Source organism: Gordionus sp. m RMFG-2023, chromosome 3, assembly GCF_954871325.1.
Source record: "Gordionus sp. m RMFG-2023 chromosome 3, tfGorSpeb1-WG-v2, whole genome shotgun sequence".
NCBI classification, from domain to species: Eukaryota; Metazoa; Nematomorpha; class Gordioida; order Chordodea; family Parachordodidae; genus Gordionus; species Gordionus sp. m RMFG-2023.
The window spans coordinates 31579756-31603276 of NC_088777.1; the positions used below are offsets into that span (position 1 = coordinate 31579756).

Below are 23521 nucleotides of genomic sequence, written 5' to 3' on the forward strand. Positions count from 1 at the left end.
CACTATAGATCTGAATTGGACCTATTTTTTCAAGAGTCAAAAAATTTTTTTAAAAAATTTGTCTTGCTTAACCCGATCATGAATAATTTTTTTTTACTTTTTCCAAAATAAAAATTGTCTGCCCAGTCTGGCCCAAATTTAAATATAAAAAATTTAATATTTTTCTGATTATAAATAAAATAATCTAGAAATAAAAAAATTATAGCCTTGTTTCTTGCAAAAATTTTAAGGCTGCATTCAAAGTGGAAATGGATCCATTTTTTTACATCCGTTCCATCAAAAGTCAATCTAATTAAAAATGATATATATGTTCATAGTGTGTCCGTTCCGATACCTTCCATCTTAAAAACGAATCCGGCAAATTTTGAAGTCAAAACATTTTGGCTTTTTGATCTGGCAAATTTTATAGAGTGTTATAACGTTACTTATAATTTTTTAAAAATGAAAATCAATATATTTTTAATGAGATTGACTTTTGACGGAATGGATGTAAAAAAACAGATCTGTCTCCACTTTGAATACAGCCTAAAATAAATAATTATAATTTACAAAATGTAATATATTTAACAGCTCAAATCAATTTTTCTTTTAAAATAGGGGTTATAAATCAGGCCATGATTTGCAGATCTCTACTGTACATCTCTTCATGCCATCAAAGACACTCCAATAGGGAAAAAAACATTGAGATCAAAATTCAAAGGCTAAAAAGGGTTTTGTATAGTATTATGTAATTTTAATTAGATAAAAACATTTTAAAATTATTTTCTATTAGATGCTCAATGGCACAATATAAACTGGAATTCAATTCATAAAATATACTTGATAGTTCATAATAAAAAGTAATATGTATAAATACTTAACAACTTTCAAATAAATACTAAACAATTTTTGTTACCATTAAAAAATATTTACTGCTCAATATTTTATAAATATTGCCCAAATCATTTGTTTTTGATAATAAAAACATTGTTAATTTTGATAAATTTACTGCTAAAAAAATCATTGTTATATTATCAATATTATTTTAAATGATATATAAATAAATGTTAAAATATCTAAGTTTAAATATAATAAGCATATCACATAGTATGAAAAAAATTGTGTAAATAATAGGAATTATCATTTAATTAAATATGAAGGACTTAGATAACTAACTTTAAATTCAATTGAGTCTTTTAGTCCTTTTGCAATTTCAAATGGTAAAACATAAGTTCTTAACTCTTTTTCTACAAAAGCATCGTCAGATTTCCTTGCTAAAAAATTTTTGAAATCAAAAACTGTATTTTTGTAATTTGTTAAGGCCTGGTTTTTAGCACTGACGCCAATAAATCTATTTTTCGAGGTGAAGGATATATAAGACCTATATTTGAAGGTAAAACAAGAATATCCTATAATTTATTATAATCATAATACTTACGGGGTATATCTAAGGCTATAATCATTAGTAATTGTTTCAATACCACCACCCTTTGCTATGGATATAAAACAATTTTGTGAACCAAAATCAAATCCAACTACTGACATAATGTTTTATTAATGCAATCAAAAGTATGACAGATAGTAATTTCGCGATTTAAAAAAGATTATTGATTTTTTTGATCTGATAAGCGTTTTTAAAATGAATTGGCAACTTCTAGAAGAAATTTTGAATTTTTTTACGAATGTGCATTGGATAGGTGTAGACTAGAGCATATTAATTAAATAATAGATAATTGCACCAATTTCTAAATCCAAAAATAATTTTAACATGATTATAATATATAATAAAATTATCATTTTTGTATTAAAAAAGTTATAGGTGCAATTTATATAAAAAAATTATGAATAATATTTTTCGATAATTTTTTTTTATTTTTTCACTTCCGATTAAATTAACATTATTGTCATATACATTTTTGTGATGATTTTATGAAACATATTGACGATTAAATTAAAACCCATCCATATAAAATTATTTTTTTTGAAAAAATAATTGTAATAACAAAAGGAGTAATAAAAGAATTTTCAATAATGATTTGTCTATATATTAAATATTTTTACAAATAAAATAATTTTATATGGATGAGTTTTAATTTAAGTATCTGTAAATGGGGCCTGATCGCAATTAACCAATTCTCATAATTGGAATTTTTATCAAAATCGCGGGGTTTTTTCGCATTTAGAAGTGTTTGCACTTAAGCGATATGCAATTAAACGCTTTTGACTGTATAATGAAAAGAATATTTATAATATTTAATAAAATATTATATGAAGAGTGCTTTATAATAATCGGCCATTATATTATTAGCTTTAGCCCGTTCGTGGCATAGACTAGGAAAGGATACTAGTATTTTTAATAGGAGTTGAAAACATGCAAAAGTATTTAAATTAGATTAAATGAAATCATTATTTTTTAAGATAATCAATTTTTCAAATAATATATCATTTACCTTTGCCTTCGGCTAATTTAATATTATGCCAAAACTAAATAACGCTTCAACTAGAGCTGATGAAGGTATTGCACTATTATATTTTAAAAATTTCTTTAATGGAAGAATAAAAATATAGCATTTCCAATGTATTTAGAGGGTCTTTAATATAATTTTAAATCTACAGCTTAATTCTATTTGTATTATTGAAGTCAGCAACATTTTTTTTACGGTATTATAGTTTGAACTAAATTAATGATTATATACTACTGGTAATGCATTAAGGGCTTCCTTTAATAATATATTTTAAAGGATTTTTTTCGTCCGACTCAATCCATAGGTTCTTAAAATATGGATGTGATAATGATGCCAAAAAGCCTCATTATATTTATTATCCTAGGATATAATTTTCCCAAAATCTTTTGCTGGACAGCCTTTAATAAAAGGTAAATAATTCAAACTTGAATTTTTAAATTTAGCTAAGTACTTTTAATCACAAATAGTATGGGCATTAATTCTTAATAACATGTACCACCCTGTCCTTGTAGTTTGTCTAATGCAATTGCTACTGGGCATAAAACCTTACAATTCCTTAATACCACTCCTTTAAATATTGGATAATTAGTTTTTTTAGACAAAGAAAGTAATTTAAAAATTTTTATTTATTAAATTTATTTTAAAAATATTTAACTAAAAATACAATATATTTTTTCTCTATAGTTTATAAAATCTATTTATATTACAAAATCTATTAAATAATTTATAACTATTAAAAATATTTAAAGAATTATCTTTATTTTGAAAAAGCTTAATAGATCATCTTCACAAGGATCTTCATTCATTATCAAAAAAATTTATCTTTATCAGAAAATATTGTGGTATGTGTGTTGGATAAAAGAATTAAGTCTGCTATTTCTTTATCAAGAACTTTTCTCAAACTAGAAATAAGTTCTAGCATGATGACCTTTAATTTTATCCAGAGCCAATCCAATTCAAATAGCGGGTGAATTTTGCGGATAGTATATATTCATCTTTGTAGATGTGTTAGAATCTATTGAAAATAAAAGATATTCAAAACATAGCTTGTAAGTAATATTTGAACTAAACCTTTTATATATGCCTTTCAGGATTGAATTAATAAGCGGCTTACAAAACTTTTATTTAAGGCCATTTTTTTAAGTTTTAATATTATAATATTTATCGTGGGAGTGTAATATCCAAAATTGAAAGAGCAGTAGCAATCGGTTCCATAATCTATAAAATCATATATATACATATCACATTTCTTAATTAACACCGTAATTAAATTTTGATAAAATTATTATTATTTAAATATTCATACATGAACGACTTGTCGTTATCTGAATATCCCTATAATTCAGATTCACAAGATTCGTCAAATTTTTGGCAATTCTCCAATAAGACTATCTATTAATTTAACATAGTTATAAAAAAGTTCCATTGTAGGTTTAATCAGATATCTTCATATGTTTCCTTAAAAATGGATGCACAGTTTGAAGATTGCTTATGTTTTTTTCACAATAGCTAACACTTAGAAAATGTAATTTTTGAAATCGTTTTCAAATGGGCATCGTTACCTGCCTTTTCAATGTCAACACTTGCAATGAGGTTTAAAGTGTGTGTTGAACAGGAATGATGCTTAGATAAGTATACAATACTATCATTAGTATTTTGATTTTCAAATAGATCAATTAATTGCAGAGGAATTATTTCATTATATTCACATGTTCATTAATCTCTTTCATTTTTGAGAAATCAGTCTATAATTTTTTAATTAAAATAATATTAATTCCTGAATTTTTTATCGAAAAAAACTTAGCATTGAAGATAAATCTTTTAAAAATTTAATTGCATTTTTAATCCCTCACTAAGCTTATTGTCAAGTAAAACATTAAAAATAGAAATATGATTGCCAAAGATAATTTTTCAATTTCTTACCTTTTTCAGAATTACCATTTAAAAAGGAATAAGAAAATATATCTAGGCTTAGTTCTCTAAAACAATATAGCATCATAGTTTTATTCCATATATATATTTATTTAAACAAAGTTTTTTAAAATCACTATTTTATTCTTTAAATTTATTAACAATTTGAAGTTAAACCAATAGCAATACTAAAACAAGAAATAGAAGATATTGTTTAAACCCAATATAATATTTTGAATACCAATATTTTGTTAATCTTGGGTTTTTAATCTTGGTTCCCAGCCTGTCAAAACCGTTTAATTGCGAAAGCTTGGGACCGAAATATTTAAAAATTTCGCAATTATACGATTATATTTCAACAATTTATTTATTAAAAATCAGTTTGTGTTTTTTATAAAGATATTTATCATCTATATATATTTTAATCATATAAGCCATCAAACTTTGCAATAAATACAATTTTTAATTAATGTAACCAACTATATATTTTGGGTAGGTCTATAAGTCGAAAGGCTGCATGATACGAAAGGCTAAAAAATAATATTGAAAATAAAAATAACAAAGAAAATGATTAATGTGTAATTTGATTGATTTATTGCTTTTTTTACGAGAAAAATATTATAATAACATTACATTATAATATATTAAAAAAATGGAAATTTTAAGATCTTTTCAATTTTTTTATTAATTCTTTGAAATAAATTACGGTTTTAATTTTATTAATTTTTAATTTATATTTTTAATTAAATTATATTTATTTATTTAAAAAAAATGGAATATAATATATTAAAAAAATGGAAATTTTAAGATCTTTTCAATTTTTTTATTAATTCTTTGAAATAAATTGCGGTTTTATTTTTATTTTTATTTAATTTTTATTTTTAATTAAATTATATTTGGTTATTTTAAAAAAATGGATTATAATATTTCAATTTTTTTATTAATTCTTTGAAATAAATTGCGATTATAATTTTATTTAATTTCATTAATTTTTAATTTATTTAATTAAATTATATTTGGTTATTTTAAAATAATGGAATTTTTAAAATTATATGTATATTCTATTTAAGTTTTTTTTCAAAACTAAATTGATAGTAAGTATAACGATATTGTGAGTACTGGATTAGGGAAAAGGCTAACATCTTATATGCAATTTTGAATATTTTTATATCATTCTACTCAGAATTAAATTTCCTATCCAATTATGCTTAGATGTATTTTTTTACGTTTCCGGTTCAAAAAATAACATTTTTGTCGCGAAAACGTTCGAAGGGAAAAGGCTAACATCTTAAGTTTAATTTTTTAAATTTTTATATCATTGAAATCAGAATTAAATTTCCTATCTAAATATGCTTTGATGTATTTTTTTACGATATCGGTTCAAAAAATAAATTTTAAAAATTTTTTTGTGGTAAAAACGTTGGAAGGGAAAAGGCTAACATCTTATATGCAATTTTGAATATTTTTATATCATTCTACTCAGAATTAAATTTCCTATCCAATTATGCTTAGATGTATTTTTTTACGTTTCCGGTTCAAAAAATAACATTTTTGTCGCGAAAACGTTCGAAGGGAAAAGGCTAACATCTTAAGTTTAATTTTTTAAATTTTTATATCATTGAAATCAGAATTAAATTTCCTATCTAAATATGCTTTGATGTATTTTTTTACGATATCGGTTCAAAAAATAAATTTTAAAAATTTTTTTGTGGTAAAAACGTTGGAAGGGAAAAGGCTAACATCTTATATGCAATTTTGAATATTTTTATATCATTCTACTCAGAATTAAATTTCCTATCCAATTATGCTTAGATGTATTTTTTTACGTTTCCGGTTCAAAAAATAACATTTTTGTCGCGAAAACGTTCGAAGGGAAAAGGCTAACATCTTAAGTTTAATTTTTTAAATTTTTATATCATTGAACTCAGAATTAAATTTCCTATCTAAATATGCTTTGATGTATTTTTTTACGATATCGGTTCAAAAAATAAATTTTAAAAATTTTTTTGTGGTAAAAACGTTGGAAGGGAAAAGGCTAACATCTTATATGCAATTTTGAATATTTTTATATCATTCTACTCAGAATTAAATTTCCTATCCAATTATGCTTAGATGTATTTTTTTACGTTTCCGGTTCAAAAAATAACATTTTTGTCGCGAAAACGTTCGAAGGGAAAAGGCTAACATCTTAAGTTTAATTTTTTAAATTTTTATATCATTGAACTCAGAATTAAATTTCCTATCTAAATATTTTGATGTATTTTTTTACGATATCGGTTCAAAAAATAAATTTTAAAAATTTTTTTGTGGTAAAAACGTTGGAAGGGAAAAGGCTAACATCTTATATGCAATTTTGAATATTTTTATATCATTCTACTCATAATTAAATTTCCTATCCAATTATGCTTAGATGTATTTTTTTACGTTTCCGGTTCAAAAAATAACATTTTTGTCGCGAAAACGTTCGAAGGGAAAAGGCTAACATCTTAAGTTTAATTTTTTAAATTTTTATATCATTGAACTCAGAATTAAATTTCCTATCTAAATATGCTTTGATGTATTTTTTTACGATATCGGTTCAAAAAAACGATCAAAATTGATTTAAATCATAGTTTTCATTCAAAAAAACTGTCATTTATTTTATTTTAATTGCAATTTAAATTAATTTGATATAATCATAACAAACCTACTGTGCGACCAACACTATACATTATGAATTTTAGTGTTCTTATTTCGGGGAGAGAAAGTTATAATTACCGTATATTCATTTAATTATGAATGTTGGGTAAAAATATAGAGGACAAATAGGCACTTGAAGGGATATCCCAAATCATTTATTTCCCCATCTTATTAACCTTTTCAAATATTTTCGTAAAATTCAGGTATTTTAGCCCTGTCATTTTATCCGAAAAAATTTCCACCTTCTGTTTGAAATCAAATTAACAATAAAAAAATTTGTCAATATATTTGAGTAAGATTTTATTAAGAAAATTAATTTCAATTATTCGAATCGAATGCAATGGTAGATTTTATTATTCGTACGAATTCAAACACTATTCGATTCTAATTTATTTGTTTATTATAATTTTTTTTTCTAAATTGTTGAAAATATTATTTACTTCCATACAAAATCACCGACATAATTATTCTTTCATATTTTTAATTATTATCCGTCTGAAAAAAATGTTTTTTTTATTTATTCTCTTACAATAAAAACTCTAAATTTATAAACAAAAAAAATAAAACAATAAAACGACTCCATTAGCATCCTTCCATATTCCTTAACTGGCTTACCTAAAAATTTACTATCCTTATTAATTATGGATATTGAAAAATTAATTAATAAGTAAGTAAAATTAATTTTATATTTCATATAATAAATACTATATATAATTTTTTTCGGGGTTTATTTTCTAAATACCAAAATTTTCATCATTTCTTTAAGATTATCTAGATGTCCAACAGAGGATAATGCCAATGCTATATTGACTAAAATTTCGGCTTACGGAGAGTCTTTACCCCATCGTTTCCCTCAATTTACTGGCACACAAGATACAACAGCTGAAGAGATCTTAAGATTGACACAAGCTCAGGTACTTACGCGGTATAATCCATTAAAGGTAATATAATATAATTTATGACTATTTATATACTACTATTTTTGTATATTATATATTATTATTTTGCCCTTTTATAAAGGTTTTGTTCCATTTCGGTTTTTTTTTGAAAAAATTCATATCGGTTCGGTTCGGTTTATAATTTATAACGGTTCTTATCGGTTTGTTCCGGTTCTTATAAATTTGATTTTAAAAAAAATTTAATCATAAACCATATATATTAATATTAGAGAAAAATCTTTTTAATTTATATTTTTATAATTTCTTATTTAATTTAATAACTACGATAATCAAATAAATATTTTTATTAATGGGTCGAGATATATAGCTGAGCCAAAACGACATTTTTCAAATTTATTTTATTGCAAAATAGAAACTAAAAGTCTGGCAAAAAATTTCTTCAAGGAAAATTCAAATTTCAAATTTAGGTTAATGGTTTAAAATTAATTATTTTTTAAAACCGTTTTGAACCGTTTAAACCGGTTTAAAATATTTATAACAGTTCGGTTCGCTCTTTTTATATTTTCTTTATAACGGTTCGGCTACGGTAACGGTTCAGAAAATTATAACGGTTAATTCCGGTTTGGCGGTTCGGTTCGAAACCCTGATTTTTATAATATAGCTTTTCTGGCTACTTAAGACGGTTATTATGTTTATATATTATATTACCCATATGTAATTATAAATTTCATTTATAAAAGGTTGATTCAGATGGTAATTGTGCATATAGAGCTGTATCTTTGGGTCTTTTTGGAGATGAAAAGTATCATCTATACATCAGACTTGTGGCCGGAATAGAAATGATTCTTTTTAGACATATATACGACACCAAAGACCCCATGTATGAAATCATTATTAGTAATTATATTATAATAAGTAGTTATGACAATTTATTAAGTGATATTTTAAGAATAGGAGGTTGGGCCGAGACAATGCATTTATACGCTATAAGTGCTGCCATTAATTTACCTATTTCTACTTTTTATCCTCCTGTTAATGGCAATCTTTTAATGGAAAACCCCTATACAATGAAAATATATGGACGGGGTGTTAGAAAACAAACCCCGTCTAAATTAGTACTAATGTGGTCCAGTTGTTCTGAAATTTATAACTTAAATGATATATTTAACCATTTTGCTTTGTTAAAACCCATTTTATCGGCCCAACCACCTTTTGAAGATGTAAAGATTAATAAAGATAATATTTTTAATGATAAAAACAATAATTCCTTTATTATAGATGAGTCTACACAAGATATATCTTATGAAATAATAGAGAATAATTTCGTCGATTTTGATTTATCTTTACCTATTAATAATATAAAAAATCTATCTTTTAATAATTCTTCTGACTTAAGTGTTAATTTAAATTATAATTTAGGCGATTTAGATATAGATTTAGAATCTACTTTATCTATACCTATTAATGATAAAAAAAATGTATCTTTTAATAATTCTTCTGATTTAAGTGTTAATGATAATTATAATTTAGGCGATTTAGATTCAACTTTATCTTTACCTCATAATGATATAAAAAATGATACTTTTGTTGTTAATGAAAATAATAACGATATGTCTTGTGTAGATTCTGATTCAGATATAACATTATCTATACCATTTAATAATATAAATACAATTTCTTATGCAGATGAGTTTAATCAAGATTTATCTTATGACAATATAAGTGACAACTTTTTTAAAAATAAAATATTAAATAATTACGATCCATCTGCGGAAAAATTTTCAATTAATAAAATTTTAAATTTAAACAATAATGAAATTATAATTAATAATCAAAATTACGGTAAATTTTTAAATGTATTAGATGCTATAAATATTTTAAAAAATCCAAAAGATATTTTATCAAACATACCTGGAGGTTGTAAAAATAATAAATTTTATTTAATTAATAAAAATAATAATAACTCTACTAAATCTCTTTATTTTGATGATTGTGGGCCTTGGACTGGTTATAAATCTCCATTATTAAAATCTTATTATATTCTTGAAAAAAATCATACAATAGGACCTTTAATTTATAAAAATAATGAATTTTTTAAAGATACTAAAATTGAAAATAAACGAATATTAAAATTAATCATACCATGCCCTGATCAAAATAAAATAGCAATTTTACATAGATATTACAGTGTTTTAAAGGCTTCTAAAAATTTTAAAAGAAAAATAAGTTACATTTATCCAATGATAGAATCATCACATTTAATTTTTTATAATTGTTTTCTTGTCGAATATATAGGGACTTATCCAGGGCCCGCTAGTCATGGTAACTTAAAAAAATCTGATAATTCTTATATTCGCACTCCAGCTAGTGTTATTGATAATATTAAAAATTCTATAAATATGCAAAAACCTACTAGATTTATATATAATGATTTAATAAGAAATAATAATATTTTTAATTCACCAAGAAATATTAAACAAATATACAATATTAAAAATAAAATTAATTTATCAAATAAAATTTATCCTAATTTTGCAGATAACATGTTAGAAATTATTAATCAAATTCATACCCACCCCTTTATCCAGGTAATTATACATGATAAAGATAAAGTCCCGTCTTTAATATTATACACTCCTTTTATGATTAAAAATTTAAAATTCATGTGCTCATTTGATAATCAGAGCATTATAGGTATTGATAAAACTTTTAATCTTGGCGATCTTTACGTTACATCTTTAGTTTTTAAGCATAAATGTGTCAGAAGAGCTAAAACTGGTGATTTTCCTATATTTTTAGGTCCAATTTTTTTACATGCGGATTCGGATACGTCTACCTTTTCTAAATTTTTTTCTGAATTAAAATCCGTTTTTTTAAAAAATAAAATAAATATTAATAAATTAATATTCGGTTCTGATGAAGAATTATCTTTAATTAAAAGTTTAAAGCAAGTTTTTGAAAAATCTACCCATTTATTATGTGTTCAGCATCTTAAAAAAAATATTAAATCGTTTTTACAAAATAAGCAAGGTGTGAATGCAACCAAGATAAATAATATAATTTCTAAATTATTTTCAAGAGAGGGTGTAGTCTTTGCAGATAGTGATGAAACATTTAATTATAGAATGGACTCCTTAGTAAAATATTGTGAAAATTTAAATTATAATAAATTTCTTAATTATTTAAATAAATCTAATCTTTTTGAATATGTTTATAATCCCTTAAAAAATAAAATAATTTGTGATTTATGGACCAACAATAATTGTGAGTCTATGAATCATGTTTTTAAATCTATAACAAATTGGAAACATTGCCCTCTTTTAAATTTAATAAATAAATTACACGAAATTACAATCATGCAAAGACACGAATTAGAAAGATCGTTAGTTGGTATGGGAGAATTTTATTTGGCAGATGAATTTAAGAAGTATAAAATAGGTAATAAGTGGAATGAATTAAATATGTATGAACGAGAGAAAGCATTAGATATTTTAATTACAGGTTGTAAAAAAATGAAAAGTAAGTTAATAACTTCAAAAGGAAGAGAATTAAGTTTTTTGAGGCCAAAAGGATCGAGAAAGCCTCATCAAGCTAAAAGAGCTAAAGCAGAAAGAACGAGAAATTTTTAATATTTTAATTTTAATTAATAAATATAATGCTGTATTGTTATTTGATCACTTTATAAATAATTTAAAGTTTTGTTAAATAAATTAAGGGATTTTGTATCTTTTTATGTATAAATACTGTTGTAATAAATAACTTAAAATTCATAAGGTCATATTTAGGTTTCAATTGGGTAAAACCTTCCTATGTCCTGGTCTTGGTATTTTTTTTTTGTTTTTTAACCAAGACCAAAAGCTCTTAATGATAGTTGCCTCCACGTGGCTAAGAGCGGAAACACAAAATATTATTAAATTAATATTTTATGGCTAAAACTATCGAAAAAACTACATATGTTGCATCATCTTAATATTGTAAATATTTATATTATTAAAATTATATATATAATCCATCATTATTTACACATTATCATACGATCCTTAACGCGGAGGAATCACCGCCTATCGATTATATTAGAGCCTACCCGAAAGCAGTAGTAGCGACATTGATGAAGCCGTTTCCCTTCGTCCCAGCCAAGCATATAATGAGTCCTCAACGAGTCGGCGCACAATATCCTGCATGACATAGATGTGGAGGGCTTACCCCCAATCGATCAAGCTATGCCCTAGATGATGGTGTCGACGCACCTCCGATTGGATGATGAAGTCGATCTCGATATGCCCAACATCTCCAACTTGGATGGCATGGCAGAGGAATTCGACCCAGCAATTTTCTATGATACGCTAATTCTATCTAACGTGGAGGATGCGATCACCTCAGATAATCTATTAGCCAACGAGGAACGCATCACAGGCCCCGAGGAACGTACCCTCCCGCCCCCCCCCCTCAATAACACAAACACACAGACATATACATATATATTATTCATACCGGCGCTTTTATATTTAGCAATTAGTTTATATTAGATAATAATCAATAAAATTATACGCAAAATAACGCTTAACGGATGATAATATCTCATTTTAATTATATAGCTGATAATATTAACATAACCTTGGCTTAAGAGTAATAACTCAAAAACTGTGGTGCCCCAATAGGCGGCCCACAATTAAAAATCGCTAAGGGAGGATATCCGATAGGCCCCTCCCCTACAGCATCGGAACAGGAAAACAAAATTTATTTTTTGAACCAATATCGTAAAAAAATACATCAAAGCATATTTAGATAGGAAATTTAATTCTGAGTAGAATGATATAAAAATATTCAAAATTGCATATAAGATGTTAGCCTTTTCCCTTCCAACGTTTTTACCACAAAAAAATTTTTAAAATTTATTTTTTGAACCGATATCGTAAAAAAATACATCAAAGCATATTTAGATAGGAAATTTAATTCTGAGTTCAATGATATAAAAATTTAAAAAATTAAACTTAAGATGTTAGCCTTTTCCCTTCGAACGTTTTCGCGACAAAAATGTTATTTTTTGAACCGGAAACGTAAAAAAATATATCTAAGCATAATTGGATAGGAAATTTAATTCTGAGTAGAATGATATAAAAATATTCAAAATTGCATATAAGATGTTAGCCTTTTCCCTTCCAACGTTTATACCACAAAAAAATTTTTAAAATTTATTTTTTGAACCGATATCGTAAAAAAATACATCAAAGCATATTTAGATAGGAAATTTAATTCTGAGTTCAATGATATAAAAATTTAAAAAATTAAACTTAAGATGTTAGCCTTTTCCCTTCGAACGTTTTCGCGACAAAAATGTTATTTTTTGAACCGGAAACGTAAAAAAATACATCTAAGCATAATTGGATAGGAAATTTAATTATGAGTAGAATGATATAAAAATATTCAAAATTGCATATAAGATGTTAGCCTTTTCCCTTCCAACGTTTTTACCACAAAAAAATTTTTAAAATTTATTTTTTGAACCGATATCGTAAAAAAATACATCAAAGCATATTTAGATAGGAAATTTAATTCTGAGTTCAATGATATAAAAATTTAAAAAATTAAACTTAAGATGTTAGCCTTTTCCCTTCGAACGTTTTCGCGACAAAAATGTTATTTTTTGAACCGGAAACGTAAAAAAATACATCTAAGCATAATTGGATAGGAAATTTAATTCTGAGTAGAATGATATAAAAATATTCAAAATTGCATATAAGATGTTAGCCTTTTCCCTTCCAACGTTTTTACCACAAAAAAATTTTTAAAATTTATTTTTTGAACCGATATCGTAAAAAAATACATCAAAGCATATTTAGATAGGAAATTTAATTCTGAGTTCAATGATATAAAAATTTAAAAAATTAAACTTAAGATGTTAGCCTTTTCCCTTCGAACGTTTTCGCGACAAAAATGTTATTTTTTGAACCGGAAACGTAAAAAAATACATCTAAGCATAATTGGATAGGAAATTTAATTCTGAGTAGAATGATATAAAAATATTCAAAATTGCATATAAGATGTTAGCCTTTTCCCTTCCAACGTTTTTACCACAAAAAAATTTTTAAAATTTATTTTTTGAACCGATATCGTAAAAAAATACATCAAAGCATATTTAGATAGGAAATTTAATTCTGAGTTCAATGATATAAAAATTTAAAAAATTAAACTTAAGATGTTAGCCTTTTCCCTTCGAACGTTTTCGCGACAAAAATGTTATTTTTTGAACCGGAAACGTAAAAAAATACATCTAAGCATAATTGGATAGGAAATTTAATTCTGAGTAGAATGATATAAAAATATTCAAAATTGCATATAAGATGTTAGCCTTTTCCCTTCCAACGTTTTTACCACAAAAAAATTTTTAAAATTTATTTTTTGAACCGATATCGTAAAAAAATACATCAAAGCATATTTAGATAGGAAATTTAATTCTGATTTCAATGATATAAAAATTTAAAAAATTAAACTTAAGATGTTAGCCTTTTCCCTTCGAACGTTTTCGCGACAAAAATGTTATTTTTTGAACCGGAAACGTAAAAAAATACATCTAAGCATAATTGGATAGGAAATTTAATTCTGAGTAGAATGATATAAAAATATTCAAAATTGCATATAAGATGTTAGCCTTTTCCCTTCCAACGTTTTTACCACAAAAAAATTTTTAAAATTTATTTTTTGAACCGATATCGTAAAAAAATACATCAAAGCATATTTAGATAGGAAATTTAATTCTGAGTTCAATGATATAAAAATTTAAAAAATTAAACTTAAGATGTTAGCCTTTTCCCTTCGAACGTTTTCGCGACAAAAATGTTATTTTTTGAACCGGAAACGTAAAAAAATACATCTAAGCATAATTGGATAGGAAATTTAATTCTGAGTAGAATGATATAAAAATATTCAAAATTGCATATAAGATGTTAGCCTTTTCCCTTCCAACGTTTTTACCACAAAAAAATTTTTAAAATTTATTTTTTGAACCGATATCGTAAAAAAATACATCAAAGCATATTTAGATAGGAAATTTAATTCTGAGTTCAATGATATAAAAATTTAAAAAATTAAACTTAAGATGTTAGCCTTTTCCCTTCGAACGTTTTCGCGACAAAAATGTTATTTTTTGAACCGGAAACGTAAAAAAATACATCTAAGCATAATTGGATAGGAAATTTAATTCTGAGTAGAATGATATAAAAATATTCAAAATTGCATATAAGATGTTAGCCTTTTCCCTTCCAACGTTTTTACCACAAAAAAATTTTTAAAATTTATTTTTTGAACCGATATCGTAAAAAAATACATCAAAGCATATTTAGATAGGAAATTTAATTCTGAGTTCAATGATATAAAAATTTAAAAAATTAAACTTAAGATGTTAGCCTTTTCCCTTCGAACGTTTTCGCGACAAAAATGTTATTTTTTGAACCGGAAACGTAAAAAAATACATCTAAGCATAATTGGATAGGAAATTTAATTCTGAGTAGAATGATATAAAAATATTCAAAATTGCATATAAGATGTTAGCCTTTTCCCTTCCAACGTTTTTACCACAAAAAAATTTTTAAAATTTATTTTTTGAACCGATATCGTAAAAAAATACATCAAAGCATATTTAGATAGGAAATTTAATTCTGAGTTCAATGATATAAAAATTTAAAAAATTAAACTTAAGATGTTAGCCTTTTCCCTTCGAACGTTTTCGCGACAAAAATGTTATTTTTTGAACCGGAAACGTAAAAAAATACATCTAAGCATAATTGGATAGGAAATTTAATTCTGAGTAGAATGATATAAAAATATTCAAAATTGCATATAAGATGTTAGCCTTTTCCCTTCCAACGTTTTTACCACAAAAAAATTTTTAAAATTTATTTTTTGAACCGATATCGTAAAAAAATACATCAAAGCATATTTAGATAGGAAATTTAATTCTGATTTCAATGATATAAAAATTTAAAAAATTAAACTTAAGATGTTAGCCTTTTCCCTTCGAACGTTTTCGCGACAAAAATGTTATTTTTTGAACCGGAAACGTAAAAAAATACATCTAAGCATAATTGGATAGGAAATTTAATTCTGAGTAGAATGATATAAAAATATTCAAAATTGCATATAAGATGTTAGCCTTTTCCCTTCCAACGTTTTTACCACAAAAAAATTTTTAAAATTTATTTTTTGAACCGATATCGTAAAAAAATACATCAAAGCATATTTAGATAGGAAATTTAATTCTGAGTTCAATGATATAAAAATTTAAAAAATTAAACTTAAGATGTTAGCCTTTTCCCTTCGAACGTTTTCGCGACAAAAATGTTATTTTTTGAACCGGAAACGTAAAAAAATACATCTAAGCATAATTGGATAGGAAATTTAATTCTGAGTAGAATGATATAAAAATATTCAAAATTGCATATAAGATGTTAGCCTTTTCCCTTCCAACGTTTTTACCACAAAAAAATTTTTAAAATTTATTTTTTGAACCGATATCGTAAAAAAATACATCAAAGCATATTTAGATAGGAAATTTAATTCTGAGTTCAATGATATAAAAATTTAAAAAATTAAACTTAAGATGTTAGCCTTTTCCCTTCGAACGTTTTCGCGACAAAAATGTTATTTTTTGAACCGGAAACGTAAAAAAATACATCTAAGCATAATTGGATAGGAAATTTAATTCTGAGTAGAATGATATAAAAATATTCAAAATTGCATATAAGATGTTAGCCTTTTCCCTTCCAACGTTTTTACCACAAAAAAATTTTTAAAATTTATTTTTTGAACCGATATCGTAAAAAAATACATCAAAGCATATTTAGATAGGAAATTTAATTCTGAGTTCAATGATATAAAAATTTAAAAAATTAAACTTAAGATGTTAGCCTTTTCCCTTCGAACGTTTTCGCGACAAAAATGTTATTTTTTGAACCGGAAACGTAAAAAAATACATCTAAGCATAATTGGATAGGAAATTTAATTCTGAGTAGAATGATATAAAAATATTCAAAATTGCATATAAGATGTTAGCCTTTTCCCTTCCAACGTTTTTACCACAAAAAAATTTTTAAAATTTATTTTTTGAACCGATATCGTAAAAAAATACATCAACAATTTAGATAGGAAATTTAATTCTGAGTTCAATGATATAAAAATTTAAAAAATTAAACTTAAGATGTTAGCCTTTTTCCTTCGAACGTTTTCGCGACAAAAATGTTATTTTTTGAACCGGAAACGTAAAAAAATACATCTAAGCATAATTGGATAGGAAATTTAATTCTGAGTAGAATGATATAAAAATATTCAAAATTGCATATAAGATGTTAGCTTTTTCCCTTCCAACGTTTTTACCACAAAAAAATTTTTAAAATTTATTTTTTGAACCGATATCGTAAAAAAATACATCAAAGCATATTTAGATAGGAAATTTAATTCTGAGTTCAATGATATAAAAATTTAAAAAATTAAACTTAAGATGTTAGCCTTTTCCCTTCGAACGTTTTCGCGACAAAAATGTTATTTTTTGAACCGGAAACGTAAAAAAATACATCTAAGCATAATTGGATAGGAAATTTAATTCTGAGTAGAATGATATAAAAATATTCAAAATTGCATATAAGATGTTAGCCTTTTCCCTTCCAACGTTTTTACCACAAAAAAATTTTTAAAATTTATTTTTTGAACCGATATCGTAAAAAAATACATCAAAGCATATTTAGATAGGAAATTTAATTCTGATTTCAATGATATAAAAATTTAAAAAATTAAACTTAAGATGTTAGCCTTTTCCCTTCGAATGTTTTCGCGACAAAAATGTTATTTTTTGAACCGGAAACGTAAAAAAATACATCTAAGCATAATTGGATAGGAAATTTAATTCTGAGTAGAATGATATAAAAATATTCAAAATTGCATATAAGATGTTAGCCTTTTCCCTAATCCAGTACTCACAATATCGTTATACTTACTATCAATTTAGTTTTGAAAAAAAACTTAAATAGAATATACATATAATTTTAAAAATTCCATTATTTTAAAATAACCAAATATAATTTAATTAAATAAATTAAAAATTAATGAAATTAAATAAAATTATAATCGCAATTTATTTCAAAGAATTAATAAAAAAATTGAAATATTATAATCCATTTTTTTAAAATAACCAAATATAATTTAATTAAAAATAAAAATTAAATAAAAATAAAAATAAAAATAAAACCGCAATTTATTTCAAAGAATTAATAAAAAAATTGAAAAGATCTTAAAATTTCCATTTTTTTAATATATTATATTCCATTTTTTTTAAATAAATAAATATAATTTAATTAAAAATATAAATTAAAAATTAATAAAATTAAATAAAATTAAAACCGTAATTTATTTCAAAGAATTAATAAAAAAATTGAAAAGATCTTAAAATTTCCATTTTTTTAATATATTATAATGTAATGTTATTATAATATTTTTCTCGTAAAAAAAGCAATAAATCAATCAAATTACACATTAATCATTTTCTTTGTTATTTTTAGTTTCAATATTATTTTTTAGCCTTTCGTATCATGCAGCCTTTCGACTTTTAGACCTTGCGTAAAATTTCCATTTTTTTAATATATTATAATGTAATGTTATTATAATATTTTTCTCGTAAAAAAAGCAATAAATCAATCAAATTACACATTAATCATTTTCTTTGTTATTTTTATTTTTAATATTATTTTTTAGCCTTTCGTATCATGCAGCCTTTCGACTTTTAGACCTTGCTATATATTTTAATTTGAATAAGTTATGTAACGAATAAAAAAACTAAATTTTAAAAATTTATCTTATTTGTTGGAACATATGATCATAGCTTTTTTTTCTTCCCACCAATAATCCTATATTTTTATCGTCAATTCATCAAGTTATTATTTTATAAAAAGTATTCAATTAATTTAGATCAATCAAATAATATTAAAATATCTGAAGCACTTGAAAGTAATGTGATATATTTTGATATATATATTTATATTTTCTCTAGATCTAGACATGATTATAGACAGAAAGGAACAAAGAAAACAAGACTTAATTATAAAAAGATTGTAATTATTTATGTATTAGCATTATAGTTGTTGATAAATTATTTTTTATTGAATAAAATTATAATTAAATTTGTTTACTTGATTTTATCTCATTTTTTATTTAAGATATGTAAGAATTAAAGCAAAAAAAAGCTTTTGTGAAAGATAATAACATTTTTTCCTTTACAATACCCTAATATTTATTTCCATTAATTTTAACTACTTTTGTCATTTTACCTTCATTAAATTTACTGAAATATAATTTTACACAAATATATTATCACTTTTTAAATTCTAATTTATTATTAAAGCCAAATTTTAAAATATTTTGCCTAAAAAACTGGAAACAATAAGATTAATATAAAAGAATTTAAGTTTATTAAGTGTTTTGTTTTCATTCACATGATATTTGATTTAAAATCCTATGCCTATTCAAATCTTATAAATTCTAATATATGTAAATGTATTAACAGACCATGCTGGAATGAAAGTTTATTAATGCTTTATAACATAAGATTTTATTCGAACTAATTTTATTATACATGTATCACAATTATTATAAAGTAATATAAGATTTAATAAAAATATTTTGTGATAAGAGTTTGGCTAGACTCTGGAGTAAATAATTCTTTTTCCACTATATTCTCTAGCTTTCTTAGTGAATCTTGATCCCTTAGATGTTCATGAGCATATTCAAGAAAAGTATAATAACCATTAAGAGCCTGATTTTTTGTAATTAAATGATCAGATATCTCTAGGTTCCCTTCGTCATTCTCGGAGCTTTCATAACCTTCTATAAAAAATAAGATTAATAAAATTTTAAGTAATTAAACCTTCCATCTCTAATCTTATCTGATTACAAATATTCTGATCATCTAAAATTCCATGGCAGCTAGCATCATCATCGTGTAACACATATTCTTCAAATATGGGATCAAATTCATCTTCTTCGTTGTCAGTTAATGCTATATCATCCTCCGATTCCCAATCAAATGCCATAGACTTATCAAAAAATTTAGCTTCAATAAAACACTTTATGATTGTGGTACTTGTCACCTCACCCCATGCAAATTTTATAAGATAGAGGCTATCATAAAGTGTAAATCTTTTATAAAAAGAAATGGTGTCATTTCCTTCCATCAATGTTATCATTTTTCTCATGATACCCTTTCTATAATGACATTTAAAGGATCTAATTGCACTCATGTCCAAAGGTTGAATTAATGATGTTGTATTTGCTGGTAAAAAAATTAATTTTATATTGTTAAATGTTAATTTTGTTTTGTGACAAGATGCATTGTCACAAAACAATAAAATTTTCTTCTTTAATGAGGAATCCCATTCTTTAAGAATATCTTCAAAAGTTGAGGTTGTCATCCAGCTGCTTTTATTGGAGTAGTATTTAACTGGTAATTTTTTATTTTTAAAGCACCTAGGGTTTTTAAATTTCCCTACAACATATAACTTTTTATCAGATCCATCCTCATTTATGATAAATAGAACTGTGACCTTTTCCTTGTCTGGTTTGAAGCCCAGTGGTTGAGTTCCACTAAATTCCATTGTGCCCTTTGGTAATGCTCGGTAGTATAGTCCTGTCTCTTCACAATTGTAAATATTACTTCTTTGATAATCTTTAATCAGAGATGGGAGTGTATTTCTGCTCCATTCATTTTCATTAATAATATCTGCACTCCCCTTTTCATTGCAAACATTATGAAAATTTATATTCTGTCTTTTCCTAAATCTCTGCAACCAGCTGCTAGTAGGAATGCCTATAATTTATATATATATATTATAAAAACTTATAATTACCTTCATTGAATGTTTGGCTAAAAAACATAGCTTTTTCTAACATCACTGGCCCATTTAGACTGCAATTTTTACTTCGCATTTGTGTAAACCAAACCAATAAAGCTGCTTCTGTCTTTGGGTAACAACTCATTCTAACTCTTTTAGTTGTAGGAGGTTTATTCCTTAGAAATTGTGAGCATAGATTTTCTTTATTCGCTATTAAACGGTAGATTGTCGAGACGTGGCAATTGTAATTTGATGCTAATTGTGTTTTTGATGTAGTGTTTAATTTATCAATTATTTCTTTTTTATGCTTCAGGGTTAATGTTTGGAATGATTTTTTTACCATTTTTATATTAATTTCTGGCGTGGTAATGAATGAATGAATGAATGAATGGAAAAAGGTTAAATAAAAAAAATGATGAATAATTTTTTTCGATAAATTTTTTTTATTTTTTCACTTATCCGATTAAATTAACGTTATTGTTATATAAATGGGACCTGAAAAATTTTGCAATTATCCGATATTTCGCAATTAACCGATTCGCAATTATAAATGTAATTTAACATTATACCATAGTAATTATTATCAAAATCGCGGGGTTTTTTCGCATTTAAAAGTTTTTGCACTTAAGCGATATGCAATTAAACGGTTTTGACTGCTATAGTATAATTTAATTGATTATATTTTAATTTCATGATTAAGCTTTTCAAAATATTATGGAAAAATACTTCTTTTAATGGTTATTTTATAATACGCATGATTTAATATTCTATTATTAAAATAATGTTTAAAATTATAATATATTAATTCATCTTTTTACCTTTATGCTTTTTTAAATTTGAATTGCTGAACATTGAGGCTGAAATATTTGCGTTGGGACATAATTTAAATTTATAAAGTGTAGGCTTTATACCCTTCATTTTCTTTAATGGTGTAAAATATTTTTCAAATTGGGGCCAGGGAAGGGTTAAATCATCTTCACCTGAAGAATTAAGTACTATGGACATAATATTTTAAAATAAATTATAAAACAGAATAATATTATTGTTAACATTTAATTTGAATTTTAATTGAATATTACTTAGATTAAGTTTCGACTAAAAATTTAACAAAGAGAATTTAAAATAAAAATTAAGGAATGGTGTTTAATATGAATTGAAAATTCGGCTTAAATTATTTATATTAAAATATAATAAAAGTAATTTTATAGTGCAATAAAACATATTTTTCTTTTTTAACATTTTTTAAGAAAAAAAATTTAAAGTAACTTTTTGCGTTACCGCTACTCAAAAAGAAACGCGATACCGTTAATCGTTACCTCTAAGTAGGTAACGAAGGTAGTAACGACGTCACTTTTTTGACGTTACTTTACAGCACTATGTTTAATAATGAGCTGGGGAATAGATTCTTCAATTAATGATAGTTGAATCTCTATATTTTTTTAAATTAAGAATTAGGTTTTGAGTAATTGATCCGTTGGGAACACGATAGAATGAGTGGATAAATGATAAAAGTTGGTTGGGGGTTAGTGATTGTTTGAGGCTAATGTTAAGAAGAGAAGTCGAGATTTGGTATAATTTTTGTGGGTAGAATGATAAAATAATAGAAATTGGATATTTCCTTAAAAGTAGAATTTGGTTTAGAAAATATTTATATTTAATTAGATGGTAATGGTGAGTAAAAAGTGGGTTGAGTGAGTATGGTTTGAGAAATATATTAGTTTGAATCTTAATTCTGAGCTAATAGTAGGATTGGGAGTGAGATAGGGTTGAATTAAATTTTTATTATGTGTGAAATGATGGAGTTGTTGATGTGAAATTGGTGTTGCATTGGGATTGGTTTAAATATGGTTGTTTGATTTTGATGGATATTGATGGAATTTTGAATTTTTGTTGGGTTAATATTGTGAATTGTTGTTTGGATTATGATTGAGGTTTTGGTATTTTTGGAGATGTTGAAATTGTGGATTGTTGTTTTGATTGTTGTTGAAGGCTGATTTGAATGTTTTTTTAATTGATGAAATTATTTAATTAAATATTGGTTAAATAATTTTGTATTTTTTTTTGTAGTTATGATTTAATGTTATGTTAATAGTTTGCAGGATATTGTTTAGTTTATGATCTATTAATATTAAGGATGAAGGAAGAATGTACATATGAATAAATTTATGTATGCTTAAAATTAATATTTAATGTTTGAGTGTAAATATGAATGTTATTATAGGGGATTTACTTAATGGTATCCAGTGGCAAAGCTAGGAATTTTCCTTAGAGGGGGTCCATACATATAAAAGCTGGGTGGCTTCGCCCCCCTAGACCCCCTTTAATGGGCCTTCGGCCCTTTTGTCCGGCCTTCGGCCGGGTTTATCTTACAAATCATAACCATATCTTCGATAATATATAATAAATATATTTTTTAAATGCATCAATAATATGTTATTATAATTTTTAGATTATTCTCAATGACTTTATAATAATACTATCCAGAATAATTTCAATAGTAATATTATATCCTTCCACAAACATCAAAACCAGAAAAATATAATTCATATAAAATCCCTTTTAAGTCTTTTGAACGTATAATCTAAAAAAAAAATTTGCTCTGGGAGGGGTCCAAACCCGAAAACCACCCCCGTAGCCTCGCCACTGATGGTATCCGTCTAGAATGGGGTATATGGATATTTTTCGGGCGTGAATGTAGCTGTTAGAAATATATATA

At 24.7% G+C, this 23521-nt stretch overlaps 3 protein-coding genes and 1 long non-coding RNA gene across 5 annotated transcripts in view; 2 read left to right on the forward strand and 2 right to left on the reverse strand.

Annotated features, from left to right (window-relative positions):
* LOC135925783 (heat shock protein 105 kDa-like) overlaps positions 1-1647 on the reverse strand; it is a 42123-nt gene extending 40476 nt beyond the window's left edge. Inside the window, exons 1-2 of one of the 2 annotated variants that reach the window (XM_065461256.1) lie at positions 1418-1647; positions 1156-1360 (exon numbers count right to left, since the gene is read on the reverse strand). In XM_065461256.1, coding sequence (XP_065317328.1) covers positions 1156-1360; positions 1418-1524 — 312 coding nt within the window. In that variant the 5' untranslated portion in view covers positions 1525-1647. The remainder of the gene's footprint in view (positions 1-1155; positions 1361-1417) is intronic. The other variant, XM_065461255.1, reaches the window with a different exon arrangement.
* A 5919-nt stretch (positions 1648-7566) lies between these two features.
* On the forward strand, positions 7567-11847 carry LOC135926891 (uncharacterized). Its single transcript, XM_065462825.1, has 5 exons — positions 7567-7701; positions 7801-7975; positions 8674-9623; positions 11298-11360; positions 11784-11847. The coding sequence occupies exons 1-5, from the start codon at positions 7676-7678 to the stop codon at positions 11845-11847; spliced, it is 1278 nt and encodes a 425-aa protein (XP_065318897.1). The 5' UTR covers positions 7567-7675.
* Positions 11848-18796: 6949 nt separating this feature from the next.
* Positions 18797-19102, forward strand: LOC135927319 (uncharacterized). The gene is made up of 2 exons (XR_010572038.1): positions 18797-18925; positions 18969-19102. It is a non-coding gene; the product is annotated as an uncharacterized LOC135927319 (long non-coding RNA).
* A 391-nt stretch (positions 19103-19493) lies between these two features.
* LOC135926230 (tigger transposable element-derived protein 4-like) lies at positions 19494-21155 on the reverse strand. The gene is made up of 3 exons (XM_065462024.1): positions 20821-21155; positions 19842-20780; positions 19494-19801 (listed from the first exon to the last, which is right to left on the reverse strand). Exons 1-3 carry the CDS (start codon positions 21146-21148, stop codon positions 19584-19586), a joined length of 1485 nt encoding a protein of 494 aa, XP_065318096.1. The 5' UTR covers positions 21149-21155; the 3' UTR covers positions 19494-19583.
* Positions 21156-23521: the final 2366 nt, after the last annotated feature.